Raw genomic sequence first — 23663 nt, forward strand, 5'->3', positions numbered from 1 at the left:
CATCATGGTCATGTTTTCTTTCTTACTTCCTCTTTTCACTTCTTGTAGCTCAATTTTTTACATATAACTTCATTATTTTCTGAAAGTTCACATGAACAAGTAAACCAAAGAGGTTAGGTATGCTGGTTAATCATTCGTGTAAGGTGATAAAGATTTCTACTGTGCAAACAAAAGTGTGTATTTCCATTTTACAGCTGTGCGGCTATGTTAAAGAAGAGGCCGAGTGAAGGCACTAGGGCCCTCCTCTCTTTAACTTGACAAATGAGGAAGTTCAGGGCTGAGCTAGTAGCAGCTTCCTTTTACAATTTGCGGAGGCAGTGGATGAACAAGTGAAAGAAAGAACTAAAAAGTATGCACCATGAGAAGATGAAAATAGCCAGAAAGAAAAATTGAGTCTACTTTGTTTTGCTGGGATCATTTTTTTTGAGATCACATGCAAAGCTCCTGAGATCGAGCTCTTGGGTGAAAAACAGGATGCCAAGTTATCAACCTTGGTACCATGGCAATATAACTCGATCCAAAGCTGAGGATCTACTTTCCAAAGCAGCAAGAGATGGAAGCTTCCTCATCCGGGACAGTGAATCCATACAGGGAGCCTATGCCCTCTGTGTTTTGTAAGTTATTGTTTCTTTTTATTATGGCTCGCGGTTGATTCTAAAATGCCTGCATATACTTCATGTTTCTACTTCATTAAACCTTCGTGACATGCAGCACCAGCTGTGAATCGTATCGAATCGACACGATCTGGTTGTCAAACTGTATATTTTGTTCAAGAAACACAATTCCAAACATGATCGTTTGTGCACTGTAGCTATAACACAGTTATTAGTTAAAGTTCCTAAAACTGTCTCACCATATCACATTACATTTTTTTTTCTTTTTTTGCACATACACACTGCAACACAAGACTAGTTCCCTTTTATTTGCATACAGTGCAGCCACAAAGCACCACCCTTTCCCCTCTGCACATCATCTTCCATTGGGTAACCTTCATTTAAAAATGATTCCAACTGCTCACTCAACACATTGAATCCGCTTGTTTCTTCACCTTACATTCATTCCATGTTCCAACCACAGACATTTGCATTTATTTGATCCACAGATATCAGAACTGTGTGTACACATACAGAATCCTGCCAAATGAAGACAAGAAGCTCTCTGTCCAGGTGGGTTCACAGTTTCCATCGTTCTGGTCCGAACCCAGATGAGTTATTATAGGTACTGTGAAGATGAAATGATATTTTCAAAAGTATTAGTCACACATTGCTAGTGCAATGCTCAGTTGTAACCTAATTAAAGATGTAAGCCCACACATGTATTTACTGTCCACCACTTTGACCCAGACTGAAGTATCCTAACAACAGGCGAGATGAATGCGTAAATGACTTTCAAGATCACTAGAATCTGAAGCCGCATGTATTTTTGGTGTATGAGCGCGCACGTGTGACGTTTCCAGTTATCAGATTGATTAGAATAAAATTTAATAAACACAATAATGCATCATTATAGTTGAATTTCAATCTGATGATCGAATACCCCCAGTATTAATAAGTATTAATAGCTTCAGCTTGGAGGTATGAGCATTAACTGAAAGAATAAAGATGACATGTTAAACATCAGCAGGTAGTCTCTGTTGAATGTTAGCATGCAGGCATACAGATTTCAGCACAAAACTGTCTGTTAGCTCAGTAACTCAGAGCTGCTTACAAGGCTGCAGTTTAAAACATATTCTCTTATTATACACTAAATATCATTGCCTCACAAAGCTACACTGATAGTAATTTAAAAGCCTTAAAATGTAAAATTTACAGACTTAGGATTACAGACTGGGAGCACAACAACATCACCCTAAAAAAGCCATAAATACCTCTGTTATTTACTATGATTTTTAAATCTATAGAAAAGAGACTTTATGGTTCAGCAAATGACAAATGCCTGCTTCTCATTTGTATTTAACCTTCCTGCCTTCTTGGGACCTTTTTGTGCCACTGCTATGTGTTAAATGGCTGCCATTTCCACTGTGTTCAGTGGAATATAACCAAACTTGCCACAGGATAGTTTTTACCTGTCAATGTTAATATTCCAGTGTGAATTCCTTAAATCAGCCTAAAATGGCTGAGCAGCAGAAATCCCCACACCCATCACCCTGGGGACCATTTTCTGCCCATTGACTTCCATTATAAACGCTATTTTTCAACCCCAAATTATCATCATATGATTTTATTTTTTCTTCTTTTCTTGGATGTCAATGAAGACTCAGGGCCTTGAAGTTTTAATTTTTAAATTGCAAAAAAAATGCAAAAAAAATAATGGCAGGTCAAAATGTATGTTGGTGCCAATCTTTGGTCCATCTAAAGGCCTACTTATAATGACAATCACATATTACTTCAACTGGTTTTTTGTGGAAATATTTAGTTTCGTTTTTTGGTTTTTGGGGCTTATAACACAGGGCGCTCATGTAATAACACTGGGATTTGAAGGGTTAAAACAACGAAAATATAATTAAAACTTTACATGAATATTTCAGGGAGAAGTAGTTTTACAAGGTTGGCTAATTTAAAGTGGAATAAAATATGGATATATGGTCTTTTTATGGCGTGGCTGAGAATGGTCCCTAGGGTGATGGGTGTGAGTTTTTTAAAGGATGGCAGGAGGGTTAATCTGCCATTGGCGAACTACCCTACAATGAGCCAGTACAGAAACTGAAGCAGGAACTAAGAGTTTTGCAGTAAATTAGTTGGCAATGATAAAAGCAAGACTCAATCTGATCAGAAGCAGATCAGCAGATGCTTCATTATCTTGGTATTTGTTCAGTGTCAGCTTTGCAGTGTAAGTCTGAAGAGATTAGAAAACTAACAGGCCCCACAGAGAGGATATAAACACCTTGGGCTTGACAGAAAGATTGAACAGAGTATCATCTGTATGTTTTTTTTAAATACTGTAATTATTAAAAAAAAAGGTGAAAATGCTAGAGAGCTTCTAAATGACTGATTTATGCACTGACATAACAGCTATGTATAATTGCTATGCAAACCCGTGGCCTTAGATAGAAATTCTGTAACAGCAAAATGTGCTGAGTCCTGAAATAAGTTTACTGGTATGAAGTAGCAACGTGTCAGGTTTCTAGGAAACGATAAGTCAGCACTGTTACCTTCTAACGTGCCAGGTAAAATGTGACCATTTCGTGCTTTTAAAAACTTGTTAGATGAGGTAATAATGTACACCTGTGCAGTTTAGTTTAAAGAAAGTGCTTTAAAATAATGTAACTGCCCAATGACTGCAAGTTTCACAATTGAGTTTTACGAGCCGCACAAGAGACTAAATGCAATGTAGCTATATAGAGAAACCAAACCTATTTAAGGGACTATAGTTTTTAAAACCTATTTCTGTTAATGGTTTAAGTGTACGATTTAATTCTTATGACAGAGCAGGGATATGTTTACTTCCTTAAAATAGCTGATGATTTATGGGTAATAATATGTTCTTTTAAATGAAATAAATTGCAAAATTACAAAGGAATGTCTTAGAATGCAACTGGAAAATACCGCAGACAGTAGACAGGTCTGACATCATATGGGAAGTAACACTTACAGGTTATGTCATCTGCTTTGGTAACAACAACAAAATTCATCCTTTTGTTTACAAAGAGTGATTAAAAAAAATGTTTGCTGTTATCTTCTCTGCAGGCATCTGAAGGAGTGCCTATTAGGTTCTTCACAATGCTACCTGAGCTGGTGGAGGCGTATTATAGCCCCAACATGGGTTTAGTCACCCACCTGCAGTACTCTGTCCAGTGGGAGGAGGAGGTAGAAGAGGAGCCAGGTCAAAAACTTCACTTTGTCTCTATATTGGTTTTGATATGGATGAGAAAGTATTGTTTGTCCTAAACACACTTTATGTCTATTCTGCAGAACAAAACAGTCATCCTCCACAGCTCCCACCCAGAAACATCCCACTTGATGTAAAGGACGGTGACTCCAAGACTTCAGAGCAAGCCTCCAAATCCTTATCAGACATATACCTGGCGAAACTGCAGCATATGGACTTGTCCATGTATGGTCACAATTACAGACAGTTGCAATGTCTCTTGTACCTACAACAGCACTATAAAAGTAGAATTTAGGCATTCGGCACCAAACTTTCCAAAACAATTACTAATATGAATTTTCCTGAAGCTAACTGAGACTAGAAGTGTTTTAATTTACATTTCTCTTATGTCTCCAGCTTACCAGAAGAGCATGAAATGGCCATCCAAGAATACTTCAGGACTTCAGTCTGCTTAGATGCTGAACAAGTTCAAAACGGTAACCCTAACCTGCCTGGCCTCAAGAAGCTTATAATGGCAGTCTGCAAGAACCTAAACAGGTATGGTGTCCATTTAATGGAATGTGTAATATTACATACACTTGAATGGATTGGGTTGATTGACCCACGCGCTGAACTTTTTTGCGAGGCAGTGAAATTTCCCGCGTCATGCCAACTCTGGAGGTGTTTCACAGAACGCTCGACCAACAGCTCTCTCCAGGGATTGGACCAAAACAAGTTGGTGGCACCCATAATCCTTTGCAGTATTATCAGCGCTTAAAAAGCTGTTCTCTTCATGTATTTCCTCCTTATTTTCAGAATTTCTGTGATTCGGGTCCTGTGTCCTGTAGACTTGAGCAACTAACAAAACTGCTCTACTCGATAGAAGATAAGGTAAAGTACTGTAATATGTTTTAACAACAGCTTTTTATATGATAATAGAAAATGTTATAAGATATTACAAAGGACGACTCTGCTTCCTTTTTTCAGGTTAAAGGTTCTGTTTTTGAGTATGTTGGATTTGATGCGGGCCCACGGAAATCTCTCATACCAATCGTTACGTTTGAGGTGCTTTCTTTAGTACTTATGTCTACATAACATTTGTCATACGTGTGTATGGTTTATTTGATCGATTTCTTCTTTCACTGGTAGGTCAAACAAGAATCTCTTGGTATTTCCACAAAGATGTTCCTGAAAGTGGACATTGAAAGTGGGAAGCTCTACTTTAAGAAGTCAAAAGATGGACCCGAAGACAAATACTTTGTGCACAATAAAAGTAAGGACTTGAGGAGTTCATTTCTATCTCAAACAATTGATTGTCACAAAATGCAAACATCAGAATGATTAATTTAATCGGATTAATCTCAAAATCACTTTGGTGATTTCTTTTTTTAATTTTGTTGGAAGGATTTTAATAAAATTTGGTGATCCCTTGTCTCTATTGACGTTACAATAGAAAAACAAAGGTGTTAAACTCAGCGTTCTGTGTTGGCGGAATATTTTACAGTATCTTGCTATATTTTCTAGACTCGACTAAATGGCTACAGTGCCTATAGTGTCCACCAGAGCTTTTGTATTTTACCCTGTGCTCTGTCCTGCTGTTTTGCAAAGAAAAGAAGCAATGTTTTTCACTTGGTCTTTATTTTGGAGTAATTAGCTACCAGAATGAAACATTTATTATTAGAATCAAACATTCTGACATATTTCAAGAACACGCTAATCGTTAGAAGATTGCTCTTACACGTGTGAGACCACAGAGAAGGTACATTAGCCTGGTTCATTGGAGGAAGCAGTTGCAGTTATTGTTTTCTAAATTACTAATTATATATAAGAACATCTTTGAGTTTGTAAAGTTCAGAAAAATGTATTCAGGTGGTACATTTGACTCGGGTCAGTATCTTAAGAAATTAGGAACTTTAAGTAGTGCCACAAAAGCAATTTTTCCATGCTAATAGACAGATAAAGTGGGACTTGTAGTCATAAGAGTTTTAATCAGTCAGTAAGCCTTAAAAATCATTATGTAGAAAACGTCATACATGGACCACTGGTGCGTGCTACTACAGACAGTATAAAAGATGAATGTAGCCACCCTAATGTTATGTATTCGTTTTGGACTCTTTGTTTTTAATCCTCAAGTTGAGCTTTTTGGCCAGAAGTGGCCAGTTTTGGAGAAGAGAATGACTCTGTTGCAAGTTTGTTCATTTTGCTGTATTCATATACATAAACTGAAGCGATGTAGCAAAGATTTTTATGAGTGCTAAGAGATCCAGTTAAGTGACTACAGTTAGTAAAGGTGAAGCCTGACAGATAGTGAACGCACAATCAAAGAAGCAGATAGATGAGTTTGAAAAAATCAATTCACCGGAGTTGTTGTGAAGGGGGGACAGACTGGCGATCTGCCCAGGGTGACCTCACCTCTCGCCCTATGATAGCTGGGATAAGATTCAAGTCCTCTCACAACCCTGATAAGGATAAGTAAAAGAGAACAGATGGGAGGTATTTTTGTTTATTGGAAGTGGAAAAAAATGTTTATTACTGCTGTGAAACTTGATGTTTTAACAACAGTGTCTATGAAGAGTCCCTTGATTTTTGAGACAGCCTCATTAAAGGAGCTGCAGACTTTGTGCTTGATTCTTCAGCCTGGAAGTTGCACCTTCTCTGCAGCAAGTGCAAATAGCATGTGTGAAAACAAATGTCAAGAACTACTTTCAACTATCAAAAGCACTTAACTTAATAAGAATACTGCTCTTATCCATCAGTCCTGCAGTTGGTGAAATCCCAGAAAATGCACGCCAAGCTGGTCATTGCGGTGGAGACGGAGAAAGAAAAAGTTCTGCGGAAAGAGTTTGTGTTTGATGACACAAAGGTAAGCGTCTTTTTAAAGGCAATGCTCCCTATTCTGACCTCAGTCATGTGCACTTCATTAAATGTGATGTGTTTTGTTGTCTTGTGAATCCAGAAAAGAGAGGGCTTCTGTCAGCTGCTTCAGCAAATGAAAAACAAACACTCAGAAAAGCCTGAACCAGACATGATCACAGTGTTTGTTGGCACCTGGAACATGGGTAACAGTGATGTCATACAGAATTCAGTGCTTCAGTTAACTTAACTGTATATAATATAAAAACGGATCTGCAAACCTACAGGAAATGCCGGCCCTCCCCCGAACATCAACTCCTGGTTTCAGTGTAAGGGCCAAGGGAAGACACAAGATGACACAGCAGATCATATTCCACATGATTTTTATGTCATTGGGACTCAGGAGGATCCTTTGGGTGAGCGAGAATGGGCAGATACAGTGAAAGGTGTCCTGAGGAACATCACAAACATTAGCTTTAAACAAGTGAGTAACTGTGGCAAAGTTTTGAATTTGTAGCTGAATGCAAACACAAAGCACTAATGAATCAAATATTCTAAACATCTCCAAACATCCAGGTGGCAATTCACACACTGTGGAATATTCGTATCGTGGTCCTGGCCAAGCCTGAGCATGAAAACAGGATCTCTCATGTTTTTTCAGACAGCGTGAAGACAGGAATCGCCAACACCTTGGGTAAGCAGTTCCACTTCTCCTTGAGGCCTGTAATGATTGCTCATAAAAGTTCACAGAAAAATGACCCATCAGTGTTTACTGGTTTCAATTGCAGGAAACAAGGGCGCAGTAGGAGTGTCCTTCATGTTCAATGGGACATCTTTTGGCTTTGTCAACAGTCATCTGACCTCTGGAAGTGAGAAGAAGCTCAGGTGAGGAGAAAGTTACACTTTTCAAAGTATCTTTAAAAAGTTTGAATTGATTGGTAACATCATATAAACATATACAACATACATATACACAGGGTTCCTGGGCTCAAAATTAACCTTTGAGGGTAACTATGCAAATAACCATGATTGGTTTGCCTTTAGTTAAGGCAATACCCCGGACATTTATCAACAAAAAATGTATCTAGGCTTAAACAAATTAAACTCAACTCTTTGCGGCTTTCCTTTGATAGAAGTCACAAATCTCTTTGAAATGCGCTAGCATTTTTATAGCCTCTTCAGGGAAAACCCGATGCAGATATCAACAAAGGTGTCATTTCAATGATGGATGGGGAGGTAAAAATCCTAATTGTCTAGTGACATGTGCAAAATACCCCCCTGTTCAATTATTCACTACTTCCTAACAGAAACTTAGCAGTTCAGTAAATGGAAAGCAGGAAATGTAAATGTGCCTAACAATCAGCACAATTTGGTTTTAGCCTGCTGCTGACATTGACAAAATGTAGCCAGAAACACTTTTTTTAATCGTCTTTGCAAAAACAGTTAACATTATCTGTTAAATATTAGCTTAGCAGTTAAATTGTGCTAGCTGCTAAATATTGTAGGACCTTTACCTTAACCTATAAAAAGAACCTTGAGGTTTGAGTGCTTGTATGGTCAACTTAACAAGCATTCTGCATGACAAAATGAGCTGCAGCTTGGTAGGTATACTCAATCTAGTACATTTTCATGTTGTGCACTGTGTGCAGTATGTATTTATTTGGACAGACCACAGTTATTCTAATCAAACACAACAATTTGCACGATTATCAGAAATTAACGTTGCAACATTTGATCGCAACGCTTGATTACTGCCCTAGCTACTGCATTTTTGGAAACATTTGTTATTTTTCTTGCCTCAGACCAACAATTTGGGGTTTCGTCCAGATCTGGATCCAGAACTGCTAAAATAATGCTAACTTTCCAAAAATGAACTAGGGGAGGATGGGAGTAAAAATGAAAAGTCCATTCAGGTCATCTACTAATTGGTAGGCTGGTGGTTCAATCCCTGCCTGAACCAGTCTGTATACCAAATATCCCTGGGAAAGATACGAACCCTGAGAATGTGTTTGAATGTGTGTGTGAATGTTGGAGAGTAAGTAGAAAAACCATGGGGGAAAAAAAGCCCTTGAATATGGGTGAATGAGGCAAGTTGTACAAAGCGCTATGAGTGCTCAGATAGAGCCCGAGGTGTCCATTTACCATTTGTTATGAAAGAATTTAAAATACACAACAAAATAAAGATGTCAGCAAACCAAAAGCGCTGAAAACAAATGTTTCAACTAAAAATACTCCTACCAATAGGAAACGGCAAATACTCACTAGTAGTTCTAAGCACTCAGCTAAAGCAAAGCACCAATAAATAATCGTCTGCAGGGCGATTCAGTGAGAGTTGTGAAACACACATGTGCAAAACGTTTAAAGGCAACCACTAAATAATGCTCATCGCCTAATGGCTTATAAGTCACTAACCAAGTGCGTGGCTTCAAAATCAGTACCGTGCCCTTCATCACTCTGGGTTTTTTGCAGCCAAGATGGCGTTGGTGAAAACGCTCATCTCAAGGTTTCAAAATGGAACTTTACAAACCAGCGAGTGACATCACAGTACCCATGTCCATCCTTCATATTATCTGTGTATTTGCCTAGCTGTTACCCTGGATGAACATCCTTTCTGACTAATTTAAAAAATAAAACAGCTGTTTTATTCAATATTATCTGAAACTAGAGACTGAGCCTGTGAAGCCTTCAGGCGAGTGTTCACTGAGGTTACAGTGGGAGTCGGCGGCGGCTGTCTTAAACACAATCACAAGTCTTTTTTTGGCAACCGCAGAAGTCGCCCCCTGCTGGTTTTTAGAAAAACATCCATGTTTAAGACAATTCTATGTTAGCTTCACTTTTCAACCCAGCAAGCTACATCCATCTTTATACTTTATACTTTTAAAAAAATTATTTATTTTCCATCTTTTTTACTCTCATCATCATCCCCTTATACTAGTCACACGGCCACGATGGCAACCATCTTTGTCATTTTTCATGTCGGATTTTTAAAAATTATTCATGTTTTTTATTTATTTATTTACCTATATTTAACCTGGACAACATAAATGATGAATATGTATCCTCCTCTTTCTGAAGCCTTGCTTTAAAAGTCAACGTTTTGCTAAATGGCAGTAGAAACAGAAAACTTTATTGCTTCCTCCACTGATTCCTCACATTTTTGATGTTACTCCAATATTTTTTGCTGTATTTGCAGACGGAATCAAAACTATGCCAGCATCCTGAGATTTCTGAATCTAGGAGACAAGAAGCTTAATCCGTTTGACATCACACATCGCTTCACGCACCTCTTCTGGCTTGGAGATCTGAACTACCGCGTTGAAATGCCATCTTCTGTAAGTCATAAACCTTGTTTTATATCTACTTTACATACAGATTCATGGACTTTGCTTTGTTGTGGTTTTTCTCTCAGATGCATGGTTATGTTTTTGTTTTTTTTAACCCTGCTGGTTGTCAGGTGTCTGAGCTCTCAGCTGCTAACACTTCCAGTCACTACTTTCCCCTGTTCCCTTCACAGGAAGCTGAAAACATTGTGTCAAAGATCAAACAGCAGCAGTACCAGGAACTGCTCACCAAAGACCAGCTCAGCATGGAGAGGAAAGAGAGCAAGGTCTTCTTGCATTTTGGTGAGCTTTGATGAATACTGATCAGTACATGTAGGCATACAGCAGAAAGAAGTGTCTTCACTGTTGTTGCCATGCTTGGGATTTTCTGCAAAACACTGTCCTTTTTCTTATAATTGTGTTTGCATACATACGGGTTTTATTCTATTTTGATTGTAGCTGAAGAAGAAATCACATTCGCGCCCACGTATCGATTTGAAAGAGACACACGAGAGAGGTACGCCTACACAAAGGCCAAAGCGACAGGGGTAAGCTCACGTTTTATCACATCTCTGTTCCCCTACTATGCATCACGGTCACTTCACTGAGACTTTTAATTTTATCTGCTTCATTGCTGTAATTTTTTTTAATTTAATCCCAAATTATTTTATTCACTTCATCATGTTCGAATGTTATTAGTTTCTTATTATGCATAAAATTTAATTTTATTTGTTTTAACGTACTCTTAATTTTAACTACATACTTTTAGTGTACTTACAGCCTATTTCATTTTAATGAGGTTTCATCTTTTGAATTTAATTTTAATTTAAGTTACCTATCGTTGAATATTCTTGGTTTGGATTTTTGTTGGCTTATTATTCTTTCATCGACAGTTTAGGAAAAGTCAAAAATCACATTTACTGATAGCAAACGGTTGAACATGCAGCACCATCTCTTGAACCGATCCACGTTAGCAGGGCTATTTGCTCATGTTTCTTCCACAAATGACTGCCCATCATGCTTCTTATATGTTGGGCTATTTATGTAGAGTTATACTTGAATTGTTTTACAGTCTTCAATTTGAAAATTCAAGTATTTTATATTGATATTAAAATTAAGATGATTTTAACTCTACAGACAAAATACAATTTGCCATCCTGGTGTGATCGCGTCCTACGAAAGTCATATCCTCTGGTTCATGTTGTCTGCCAAGCATACGGTGAGTAATCTTCTGTTAAACCTTTTTTTCTGCGGCTATATTATACATACAGGGATGTATATATATACCAGGGGTGCAACAACACATGTATCGATATTGAACCGTTCGATACAGTGCTTTCGGTTCGGTAGGCATATGTATGAACAATACAAAAAAATTTATTTGTTTTATCAACTTTTCTTCTGACGATGCTGTCTGTGTTGAGCGCTCAGTGAATCTGCGTTCGACTACTCCGCCTAGGCTGCACTGTCGAGTGCAGATCTACTGAGCGCAGCGCAAGCTAGCAAGACAGAAGCTAAGCTCGTTGCAACATGGCAACTGCCTCAACGCTAGCCGAAATTGAACCTCCCCCACCCTCATTCAGATCTGGCCTTTGGAACTATCTTGGTTTTCATGTGAAGCATGACCCTGATGATAAGCGTGTCATGGACAAAAGTAAAAAAACAGTATGTCGGATGTGCCACGCAATGCTCAATTGGTGGGAACTAGTGCGTTAGCGCAGTCAGCTTGTTAACGTGTTGGCCGTCCAGTCCCACGCACGGGGCGATCAGCGGTAACTCGTTAACAGAGATTTGCCGCGTTATGCCGTTAATGTCATTTTAACGACATTAACGCTGACAGCACTAGTGGGAACACAATGAATATGACTGCACATTTACGCCGACATCATCCTAGTGCAAAGACAAGTGGAAGCAGACAAAAACAACAAGCACGCATGCTACAAACTTTACCCGAGTCATTTAGATAGCCGTTAGCACATGATTCTCCTTATGGGGACCTGATATGTTTAATAGGCTGCTGAGAATATAGCCCAGAAGAAGCGTATAAAAAGAATATAGCTTTTATTTTGGAAAGAGCCATTTCTCTGTAATAAACTCTTTTCCAAAGATGAGTGATTGTTTCTGTCTTTTGAGTTAAAATATATATTTATATGACAAATTAAAAAGGCATGAACATTTTTTTGTATCGAAAAAATATCGAACCGTGACACAAAGTATCGAACTGAACCATGAATTTTGTGTATCGTTGCACCCCTAATATATATATATATATATATATATATATATATATATGTGTGTGTGTGTGTGTGTGTGTGTGTGTGTGTGTGTGTGGAAAAAGAGAGTTTAGCTCACTTAATTAATTCCAAATAACTGTCTTTAACTGGACCAAGCAGCCAATATGAACTTATTGGTGCCTACATAAAATAAATAATGAGCCATTTTATCGTATTAATCTTTCAACTGCTGCTGCTGACTGCAGTCTTCATTGAGCTGTAGCAAAACCATGAACATTTCCTAAAGTTAGACCTTTTATAATATATAGAGAATAATCGTTCACTAATTTTATATATAGATCAATAATGTATAAAAATGTACAGTACTAGACTAAAGTTTGACACACCCGCTCATTCAAGAGTTTGCTACTATCAAGTGTATGAAATGAAATGTAAATGCAGTTTATACGCTCGTCACTTCTTCAGCCAACTTCATGAGCTCATCACCAGGACCACACACACACACTGACCTTTTGTTAGCTGTTTTTGTTTCACTCTAAGCTCAAACCAGCACAGAACATTTGATGCAGCACTCTGTGTCCAACTGAAAAACAAATGATGATCCCACCATCAAACTACACCCTTTCCTCCATATTTTGAGGTAGAACAATGCAGATTAACATCTATTTACTTCCTCTGCATCTCTCAGAACCTCTGATTTTTGACTGATCAGAGTCAGATTTCCACTGTTCTAATGTTCATTCTCTGTGGCCCTCACGCTCTTCTTCTTTTGTTTTCACGTTTTGTTTCGCACTTAGAAAATAAGAAAAAAACCCTTGAACGCAAAAGTGTCCAAAGATTGAAGTGAAACTGCAGCTGAGACGTCCTTTCAGGCTTAATATGTGTAAAATATGCACAGAAGTGTTTATAAGTGTTTGTGTGAACTTGCAGGGTGCACTAATAACATCATGACAAGTGACCACTCCCCGGTGTTCGCCTCATTTGAAGTTGGAGTTGCCTCGCAGTACGTTTCCAAACAAGGTATGACCCCCCCCCACCCAACCTACGCCACAGATGAGTCCGCTCAATAGCCGCAGTCTGATGCCGCTTTTATTTTTCAGATCCCAGCAGTGCGCCTCCTGGTGGAATTCAGATCATGAACTGTGTGGCCATCTTGTCGACAAAATCGAAGACCAAGTTCTTCATCGAATTCCATTCCAGTTTCTTGGAGAGTAGGTTTCCTCTTTCTGATTGACCGCATCTCACTAGATTCTGCTTTAAAGGAACAGTTTGCCTCAAAATCACATAAAAATCATGCTTCCTCTGGACTGTAAGTGCTGTCTATGAGTCACAGTCAGAATGCAATGGACACTGATGGCACTCAAAGGGAAACAAATTGAAAAAGCAAACACTAAACTCTCAAATCTGTAAAAATACAAAGAATCCTGCCACCAGGTGACAAATACACTTTCCTGAAACCACAACTTTATTACTCAAAAATCCCCCACAAGCCTGGCTGTGAGAAAATTCTCCTGGGAGTTGTTTTCTCTTTGGTGAGCTACACCCACTCGTAGTACCACTGTGCAGAAATCAGTGTGCACCTACCCGTGCCGAGAAGCCGCTGCTCACAGTGTGACAGGATGTAAACATTAATACTGCCGTGTCAGCTAGCTGCACACTTCTTCTGGTCGATGTGTGTAGACACTAGAGAGAAAATACTTCCTACATTAAACTGCTTACTCTATTTAAAGTAGACCAATTCCTCTCCTTTCCAGTTCCATGCTCTTATTCTGGGACTCTACTAGAGGAGCTTTGCATTGTTCACAATGCAAAATAATCTTTTAATTTTTTAAATTTTTATTTATTTATTTATTTATTTATATTTTATTCATGCTTGAAATGAACTGTTTTAACCTTGAAGCCCACCTTCGCTGTGCCTGAGATTATATGTTATCTACTCTTACTGATGTCATGCACAGCCAAGATCTTTGCAGTAGACTTCTCAAAACAAAGGGAAAAAGGTTACACCAAAAACTATCAATATGAATAAACAGCACTGCAGGCCAGAGCATGCATGTATGTATGCATGAATATTGGGTGAAGTGTCTCATCAAACGGGCTACAATGACTAAAAGCAAGCATTTCCAACAGAAACTGTAAAGACTACAGAGGGAGAGAACAGCGAGCACTCCGATGGGTCTATAAAAGTTTGGTTTGGCAACCAAGTAGAGGTAAACCACAGACACAGCTCACAGCACACACTACTTAGTTATGGCATCAGTCAGTCGTTATTCATAGTCATTGTTTCTGTCTTTTAAAGCTGACCCCTATCATCTCTGACCCTGAGTATCTTCTGGACCAGCACATCCTGATATGCGTGAAGTCGACGGACAGCGACGAGTCGTACGGTAATGAGCTCGCATTACAGCTTGCAATTTGGATACGGTGGGCTCAGCAGCGCTTACAGTTTGCTGGTGTGTTATCCCTAAAGGAGAGGGCTGTGTCGCGCTGCGAGCCGCTGAGATCAGCTACACCGAGTTTCAGATCACACTGACTCACCACGGGGAGAAGACGGGAACACTGACAGGTGGCATCCAGCTACGCACCTCTGAGGGCAAGCCCACCGAGAAGCTATACGGTGAGGCTGAGCTTCGACACAGGACGTATTTGTTCGATTTTTTTCTTCTTCGGTTCTTGAAGCTTTGTTCTCATTTTGGTTGTTTTTTCAGATTTCATCAAAATTGAAAGGGATGACCCCATCGCCTCCAAAGGCAAATCTGGAGACCTCAATAAGTAAGATTTGGGGGGGTTTTGTGAACCTGTTATGCATTCCCTCATGTTCTGTCATGGCTCGTTACGTATAAAATCAACCACATCCGAAAAACATTCTCACCCTCAAAATCAGTTGTTTTATTTCAGGAAAATAACTTCAATTTATTGAATGAAGTCATGCAGAAATTTATCTTTTTGCTGTGAAGATTTTTCCAGCATTTTTAACCCATCACAGCTGAAAAACATATTTAACCTCTGCAAACAAATGAGTTTTACGCACACTGGCAAAAAGTCAAAGTTTTATTCAGCACAGATTTTTTTTTCTGTACCTGACTTGGAGCATCACCAGTTCGATGTCTTTCTTTGACAAAGCTTTGAGAAAGCTTCAAAAAGTGTAATATGGTTAATTTCTCTAATCACCCTGTGGGATAGGTCTAATATGGTCAACATTTTTGTGTAGCTTATGATCGCCCTCTATGATTAAAGTCATTCAAAGAGTTTGAAAAACCTCTTCAGAACCTGAAAATGTTTGATCAGTGTCCATCTGTAAAGACTATCATATGGAACATGTGCACACCGGAGTTTAAATTGAATTTACAGCCATAAACCACACTTACAAGTGTTAAAATATGACTGTGGGAGAAAGTTTTGTGACACAGATGAGCCTGTTGCACGGAAGTTGATCCATGTTTAATACTTTTGAATCTTTGCGATATACGGGACATCATATATTGCTGTTTTCTCACAATCATCTGATGGGTGGCTGTAGGATGACTTTGAAAATCAAGAAGAGGAAGTAAGTGAAGACAGGGCTAGGGATTAAATGGTGGAAGAATGATGCGTAGAGTTCAGGCTGGAGTTGAGACAGGCTCTGGGTGGTAGGGAAGAGTTACAAATGACTGGAAAAGTAGAGTAATGAAGAAGTAGTGAGGGAAACTTCTAGGAAGGTGTTGGACGTATCCTTTGGTCCTGATGACATAGCTGTGGAGGTGTGAAGATGGAGGACAGGGGACTTTCTCACCAGATTGTTTCACATCATCCTGCAAAGTGAGAGAATGACCGAGGAAGGGAGAAGAGGTTAACCAGCACCAATTTTCAAGAACAAGGGTGACGTGCAGATCTCTAACTACAGGGGGATAAAGATGATGTGCCATACCATGAAGATAAGGGAGAAAGTTGTTGAAGCTAGTTAAGAAAAGAGGCGATGATCAGTGAACAACAGCAGCTTCATGCTGAGAAAGAGCTCTACAGATGGGATGTTTGTTTTAAGATGTTGATGGAGAAGTGTGGATGGGAAGGTCAGGGCGAGCTGCACTGTGCCTTTGCGGATCAGAGAATATGATAGGCTGATGATAGGGTGCCAAGACAGGAACTGTGGTACTGATGGGCTCATGGTGGGGGTGGGATTACATCAGAGATCAGCTCTGAGCTCCTTCTTGTTTGCAGTGCTGATGGAGAGGCTGACAGATGAGGTCAGGCGGTCGTTGTATACGTGATATTTGCAGATAAGACTGTGATCTTTAGTGAGAGCTGGGAGCAGGTGGAAGAGATGCTGGAGAGACGGAGTGTGCTCTGGGGAGAAGGTGAATCAAAGTTAAGAGAAGCAAAACAATCCACTGTCATGCTGGTGGCATAAATCGCAGCTATGAGACTGCGATTCAAGTTTTTCTGTTGCCTGATTAATTTTGATTGCTGGTTTGGACCATCAAAACTACTCAGTGTGATTTTTCTTTTCTTTTCTTCTTCTTTTTTCTGGTTAACAGGTCTTGTAGCAACCAACCACATGATATTTCTAACCCCAATTACATGGGAGTGTCATTCAGAGGTGGGAATGTGATAGATAAAGGCTGGAGTTACAGCATGCCACCGCGAAATGTTCCCTGTGGTGGACAAGCCGGAAAAGAGCCAAAGAAGGGTTACGATGTGAGCACACGCAGCCCCACGGGAAAGCCTGCTTCTGTGTAAGTGTTAGCCTCTTTCTGGTTTGAAGACACTTCAGTTTCATTTCTAAAAATACCTCTAAACCTTTATCTGATCTGATTCTATAGAAAATGAAACCGATGTCATTAACTTATGATTTCTCTGACAGGGGTGAGAACGGAAAGACGTCAGAGATGTTTGACAACCCGTTGTATGGTTCAGTGACCAAATCACATGGTCGGTCTAAAGACCAAGACCAACAACAGAAGGACCTTCTCATACCCCCAGATGTGCTATTTGGATCCTCCAAAACAGCAGACGGAGATACCGATCGCCCTCCGGTGCCCACCCCACGCAACCGCTCCTTCACCTGCTCTGAGAACAAACCTCAGCCTCCAACACCAGTCAGCCTGCATCCCCCATCACAAAAGAAACCAGTGGTGCCCTCACGCTCAGAAGGCGGGATGGGCCTAAGCCGCCCTCCTTTGCCTGCTAAGTCCCGACCGGGTGTGCCAGAGCCCCAGACCCCCAAACCAAGAGACTACAGAGACACCTCAGAGCTCACCAGCAAACACAGACCACCAGGAAGACCTGGTGAGTCTCGCAAAGACAGCAAGGAACCTACTCAGGTTTCCAGACAGCTATAATACACTAAATGACATCTCTTTGTCTTTTTTTTGTGCATCCAGACGTTTCCAAGACGGGTCGCCCTGTGAAGTGAGACTGAGAGGTACAGCTTCCTGGCTGCATTTCTGGAAATATTTTTTAAAAACCCTTGTCTCTCATTTTAGAGGACAATCACATATCTGTGCTGTCATCATAGAGAAGTCAGTTGGCTTAGCTTTGCACCTGTCCAAAGGTCTAAAAAATTCATCTGCCTGTCATCCTCAAAAACTCACTTTGTAAGTTAGACTGAGCCGGGCTAGCAGTTCCCCTTTATTTCCAGTCTTTATGCTAAGCTAAGCTAACTAGCTTGTAGTTAGCTTAGTTATCTACTTATCTGAGTGCTAGTGAGACATTAAATGGGTGTACCAGTGTCTAACTCAGCCTTCAAATGTATGTAAACTCATTTTTTAGTTTCTTGGATTTCTGCAAAGCTCGCATTGGAACGTAAGTTTGAACCTGAAACCTGCTTCTAAATTAACTGTTACATTTCATTTGGAGTTTTTACACTATACAGTAGCTGATGAATGTTTACCGCACAGTATTATCTTGCACAGACATGTTTGCCTTTAATATGTGCAAATGATGCTCCAATGAATTCCAATATTAAAGCTTGAATTACATGTTGTGTGTGTGTTTTATGTCACGTCACAAATGACTGCTTTTAAAACTTGGAGTGTAGGCTGCTACAATCTGCTGCGAGGACCAGACCGGTCACACTGCAGTGATTTGCCTCCATCTGCTGGTCCCTAAAGGAACTGCAGGCAGTCTGAGACTTGCAATTTATTCAAGGGGACTTTCTGGCTTGGTGTTATTGGAAATACATCTACATTTTCTCTTTAATCAGCTGTGACTAAAAAGGTGAGGTGGCACAGTTCCTGATGTGCACTTTTAGTACAAACTGCTTCTACTACTACGCCTCTTCATTGTCGTAAGGCTGCAGCCTGTAACCTCCACCCATCTCGCTTTTGTGCCTCTGCCTTTGCTCCTGTTCCCATCAGAGACCCAGCTATTGTAGCTCAGCCAGCACACTCATCTCTGATCAGCCTTTCTTCCTCTTTCCATCAAAGGGTCATGCTTACTACATGTTCTACCCACCTTAAAACTCATCTTTATTTCATGACACATGTTTACACACCCCAGTTCTTCTGTGCAGCTCCATGTTTGAGTATTTGTTTGGCTGGAAGATGCTGCATATTTGGGGAATAGTCACCAATAGTTATAGACATGGTTGAAGACATGCGTTGGTGTACATTGGCTGTGTTTTCTTGGTGTAGATGTTGAGGCTAACAGCCTAGCCAGTTCTGTTGGTTTAGTTGGTAACTCTTTTGGAACTGGCTGAAGAGAGAAGAGCAAAGTCTCTGATGAAGTCCAAGTGTGTGAATGTACTCCACTGCAAATATTTTACACATATGTTGACTTTAAAATATGACTGAAATAACACCAGCGGTTGCTGTGTTTTCCACCCTGAGTATTTGAGAATTAGAAGGCCCTATCATGGTTTTCCTTACCTTTCATGTTATACAGTAACTGTCTGTAGTTGAAAACAAAAATCCCAAAATGACAAAGTTCAAGCAAAAATACAAATAAATTCTGAAAAAACAAATTACAGACAAACAAATTCATAATTACAGAAATGTAATTACAGCGACTATGGTACCAGCTGTCTTTGCATTGTGCATTTTTTTCTGCTAAATAAAATAAATAAATATAATTTAAAAGTCATTTTTATTAAGTTCGTGTTTTGTTTTGTTTTTTTAAATTAAGGACCCACACCCTCCCTCTCCTAGAAGATGTAATTTGAAACTTTGGATGCATTAATTATAAACTTCCAACATATATTTATTTATTCTTTGGTTGCACCAGAAAAAAAAGATTTTGTATTTTTCATAAGCATTTTGTTAATGTCAGCTGACAGTGTTAAACTTTTTTTTAATTATTGTCTCTTTAAATTATATTTTATTTTATTTAACTGAAATATATTTTCATATGAAGTTTTTATTTATTTATTAATGTATTTTGGGGGAAATCGCAATAAAATTAAGTCAATTAGATAAACAACTGTGCAAGCAACGTTTCCCATGCATGAACGTTGAGCTTAGCTCTGTCGCCTCTGTGTGGCGAACTTTAGTAATTACACCCTGGTGTGTCTCAGGAATATTAAGGGTTTGCTACGTCATCGACAGGCGACGCGCCGCTAGGAGAGGGCAGCAGTAAGAATGGTAAGGAATCACGATGAAATTATGACTTTTCTGTAGAGTTTATAGCAGATAGGTGCGGCAGGAGAGAGCCTCTGACCCGAGCACACCTCGGTGTTTCTCTCTAACCTTTATTCTTTCAGCTTTAAAAAAAAAAAAAAACCCACCGCCACGCTAACCGTGCAGCTAACGTTAGCATGTGTTTCTGCTCCGCAGCTTTTTTACTCGTTTTTCAAGTCGCTGGTGGGGAAGGACGTCGTGGTGGAGCTCAAAAATGACCTGAGGTTAGTATTCGTGTTCAATTCGCTCACATAACCTGCTGTTTTCCGGCCTGTGTTGTTTGGTCGGCGATTGCTGTTTGGAGCTTCGTTAATAGTCGCAGCAGCGCTCCTACAGTCACAATTCGAATATTGATTTTTTTTTTTATTAGTTTTCATTTCATTGCAGCAGTTTTTAATACTTCTCAGCTTTAGTTCCGTTTTATTGAATTCTGCAAGAATATTCCAACACAAACAGCTCACTCTCAGTCATACACATTCTCAGAAAGTCAAGCTAACAACATTTCCTGTGTGTTTTACTTTGTGGTTGTTCAGTTTGTGAGGTTAGAGTTCCAGGTTAGTTCGTTATGTTACGCACTTCTGCAATCAGTCATCAGTGAAAGGCCTTAGACAGCGATCAGTGGGCTCTGAGTCTCTATTATGAGCTCAGCACTGAAATATTTATTACGTATTACCGTAGCTGTCACTGCTTAAATGGAACTAATCTGCATGAAACTGTCGACATAAAACACAGAACGTTTTATTTCTTGTAACTGGTCACACTGACGACCACTGATGAAATGATTGTCGTGGTTGACTTCTTGTTGGAGATGATGTGGGGGGGTTTTCTGAATAAAATCTGAAGTGTCTTCAAACAGGATTGAAACTGGACTAAATGTAGCTTAAAGCAAGATTTTGAATCCAGGTTGCAGCCTGTCAGGTCACAGCCGCATAATTACATTTGTTTTAACATTACTTCAACTTCTGTATGTCGGATAAAAGTGAAGCGGAATAAAATGTTTTGTGAGATCAGAGTCACAAACCTGTCTGCTTTGTTTCCGTGTTGCAGTGGTGGTATCAGAGCTTTCTTTCATAGACGGAGTAGATTGAACAAACTACAATGAGACTTTCTTGAACACAAACTGTTCCCTTCTCAGAGTTAAACTTTGGAGCAGGGTCCTGATGCCTGTCAGTAATGACGGTTTTAAAATAAAACAACAGGTTTGTGCTGCTGCCTGTCGTTTCCAGTACAGCTTCTAAAATATGTGCAAATTACTGAATATTATATTTTGGTGATAATTCTTATTGTTTCACCACCCAGACCTGTGGAAATAAATGTTTAAATACCCATAAATTAATCAATAACTGGCATGGAAATCCTGAGGTCAGAAAGAAAACCTCAGAAGTCGTGTTTGCTTCACCTGGGCACACCTGACTGTAAATTCCACCCAAATACCGATGAGCTGTTCCCAAGCCTCATAATCTAAAGATCAATTGAGCAATTTTGGTTTGTATTTGTGAACAGAGTCATGTTCATGAATGTGTGTGTTTCTCTCCTCAGCATCTGTGGAACGCTTCATTCTGTTGACCAGGTTGGAAATAATTCATTTGTTTTCAAACGGAAGCTGTTCAGTTTTTAAATTTCTGCACGATTGCTCACTAAAATGCCGTTTTCACATCGCTGTCCTCTGCTTGCGTGTTTCAGTACCTGAACATCAAGCTCACAGACATCAGCGTCACAGATCCGGAGAAATATCCACACATGGTAAGTTTTGCTTCTGGAGACTTTCCACATTTCATACAGGGGGGAAAAAAAGACTACAGAAACAGATTAGGCTGTCGCTGCTAAACAGGAGTTTACAGTTTTACAGTGTACAGAAAAAAAAAGGCTGTTGCAGTGTACTTACAAGGTTTTTAAGGTTCTGCTACAGAGGTCTGTACAACCAGTAAAAGAAACTACATTCTCTGCTGCTGTATGTGAGAATGTAGAGATGCTGCCCTTCTACCTGATGAATCTTTTGATTAGATGAATATTCCAGCGGTGAAAATTTGCACAGGACTTCTGTTTTCCACACAGAATGATGCATGATAAATAATTAGGGGCTCAATTATCCCCCCCAAAAAAGACACACAGACAACAGCTCCTCCCGAGTTATTCAAATATGTTTACACAAATATCTTTTACATTGATTGTGTTTTTCATCTATTATACACAAAGCTTTCAAGATTTCCATCTTTGTTTTCATCATGTATGTGAGCTCCATTTGCTGCTGCTCAGTTTTTAATGAGGTCAGGAGGAAAAACTAAAGTTAGATATTTTTCCCCGTGTTGTTGTTGTTGTTATAATACAGCATCAAGAACATAAGTGTAAACTTTAGCTCCTTATTTAAAAGTTGCATAAAATCAGAGTTCGGACATTAGGAAAGGCCTTGAATGTGCACTCCTTAAAGCTCACCAGCAGCTCCAGCACCGAGTGACGGCTGTCTGTCTTCACACTGTTTTCATTTGCTGCAGCTGTCTGTGAAAAACTGCTTCATCCGTGGATCGGTGGTCCGTTACGTTCAGCTGCCGGCAGACGAAGTGGACACTCAGCTGCTGCAGGACGCTGCACGGAAAGAAGCCATGCAGCAGAAGCAGTGACGGGGCTGCGGGACGGGGGGTGGGGGGTAAGGGGAACAATGAATGGGTAGTTCTGGTTTTGGGTTAAGTTTGTGCAGCCTCTCTTTGTCTCTGAAAATGTGTGTTTGACACTGGGGATCAATCATTTGCAGTTTTTGTTTTCTTGTTATTTTTTTTTTTTAACCTCACAGACGGTTTAGATGTCGTCGTTTGATCCCTTTTTTTGGTTTTATATAGAAATAAACTAATCAGAGAGTCCGGAGAGGAAACCTGCTGTGATGTTCATGTTGATGATAACAGGCACGCTTTGCTTATCAAGTTGTGGCTTTTTTATGCCTCTTGGAAATAAACATTATTTTATTTATATTTTCATGACATTTGTGATTTATTTTTTTATTTTTTTAGGATGATCTTGGTGACATGTTGGAGGATTTGAGTTTTTGCTGCTGAAGAACTGTTTTTCTATTCCAGTATTTTTGAGTACTGGAGTGTCCACGTCAGATTTTCAGGGCTGACGATCACATTTAAGCTCTGCTTTAAAAACCGCAGCCAAAAAAATTTAGACCTACTCAAAGCAGCACAATTTAAAGCCAAAATTTTTGAAGTTTTTTTCCAGTGAATAATCAAAGTGGTCAAACATCCAGGGTACCGGTGCTTGTTTCTGTTACTCCATGTCGCAGACATTAAACTACTGCAGGCTGTGATCTGTCCTTCCAGCTACCGAGCTGACTGAAATGAGCCTGTTACATTTTACAGAAGAATACTTTAATGGCTTTCATGCTGTGAGATGTTCAAATGTCATTAATGGTCATTTAAAAAAAAAAACAATTATGCAAAAAGGAGTTGGCCTGTCTGATCTCCTTCATGCTGTTGCTGTTTTCTTCAGCATTTTGAGCATCAAGCTTCCTGCAGCAGTACGTCTGTTTCTGTCCGTCTGCTGTTTTTCATAGGAGTATCAAACTAGTGATTACAACTGGGAAATTACAATAAAATTAAAGCATATTCCCATACAGCTTCCTCTGATCCTTGCACCACCAACACCAATGGCCTAATTCCAGTAAAAGCTTGCACGAGAGGTATACAGTACTAATGAATTCATGGCAGAAATTAACTTTAAAAAAATGACTATAGCACAGAAACATCCAGCGACTCGTTCACTTTCAGGGTTAAACAGTGAAAGTGTCAGGGGTAAATGAGTGTTTCAGTTATTGACAGCTTTTATTTTTTCCTTGGTTTTAGATGGAAAGATCTGGCTGAGCC

At 39.5% G+C, this 23663-nt stretch overlaps 2 protein-coding genes across 2 annotated transcripts; both read left to right on the forward strand.

Annotated features, from left to right (window-relative positions):
• The first annotated feature begins 294 nt into the window (after window positions 1-294).
• On the forward strand, window positions 295-19043 carry inpp5d (inositol polyphosphate-5-phosphatase D). Its single transcript, XM_080877787.1, has 27 exons — window positions 295-614; window positions 1103-1166; window positions 3687-3822; window positions 3912-4053; window positions 4225-4365; window positions 4458-4542; window positions 4624-4698; window positions 4795-4872; window positions 4957-5080; window positions 6564-6670; window positions 6764-6866; window positions 6948-7144; window positions 7237-7354; window positions 7449-7545; window positions 9854-9992; window positions 10175-10283; window positions 10440-10528; window positions 11118-11199; window positions 13145-13234; window positions 13315-13425; window positions 14345-14424; window positions 14514-14601; window positions 14685-14831; window positions 14923-14986; window positions 16729-16926; window positions 17055-17479; window positions 17575-19043. The coding sequence occupies exons 1-27, from the start codon at window positions 475-477 to the stop codon at window positions 17604-17606; spliced, it is 3261 nt and encodes a 1086-aa protein (XP_080733913.1). The 5' UTR covers window positions 295-474; the 3' UTR covers window positions 17607-19043.
• Window positions 19044-19701: 658 nt separating this feature from the next.
• smx5 lies at window positions 19702-22769 on the forward strand. Its single transcript, XM_080877789.1, has 5 exons — window positions 19702-19770; window positions 19963-20030; window positions 21346-21376; window positions 21490-21549; window positions 22299-22769. Exons 1-5 carry the CDS (start codon window positions 19768-19770, stop codon window positions 22422-22424), a joined length of 288 nt encoding a protein of 95 aa, XP_080733915.1. The 5' UTR covers window positions 19702-19767; the 3' UTR covers window positions 22425-22769.
• Window positions 22770-23663: the final 894 nt, after the last annotated feature.

Source organism: Rhamphochromis sp. 'chilingali' (assembly GCF_963969265.1).
Source record: "Rhamphochromis sp. 'chilingali' genome assembly, chromosome: 3".
Taxonomy (NCBI): domain Eukaryota; kingdom Metazoa; phylum Chordata; class Actinopteri; order Cichliformes; family Cichlidae; genus Rhamphochromis; species Rhamphochromis sp. 'chilingali'.

Coding starts and splice junctions, on each gene's coding strand:
- inpp5d (XM_080877787.1), top strand. CDS start 475: ATGCCAAGTTATCAACCTTGGTACCATGGCAATATAACTCGATCCAAA. Junction 4,366..4,457: donor GTCTGCAAGAACCTAAACAG/GTATGGTGTCCA, acceptor TTTGCGAGGCAG/TGAAATTTCCCGCGTCATGC. Junction 17,480..17,574: donor CAGACCACCAGGAAGACCTG/GTGAGTCTCGCA, acceptor TTGTGCATCCAG/ACGTTTCCAAGACGGGTCGC.
- smx5 (XM_080877789.1), top strand. Junction 21,377..21,489: donor CGCTTCATTCTGTTGACCAG/GTTGGAAATAAT, acceptor TGCGTGTTTCAG/TACCTGAACATCAAGCTCAC. Junction 21,550..22,298: donor CGGAGAAATATCCACACATG/GTAAGTTTTGCT, acceptor CATTTGCTGCAG/CTGTCTGTGAAAAACTGCTT.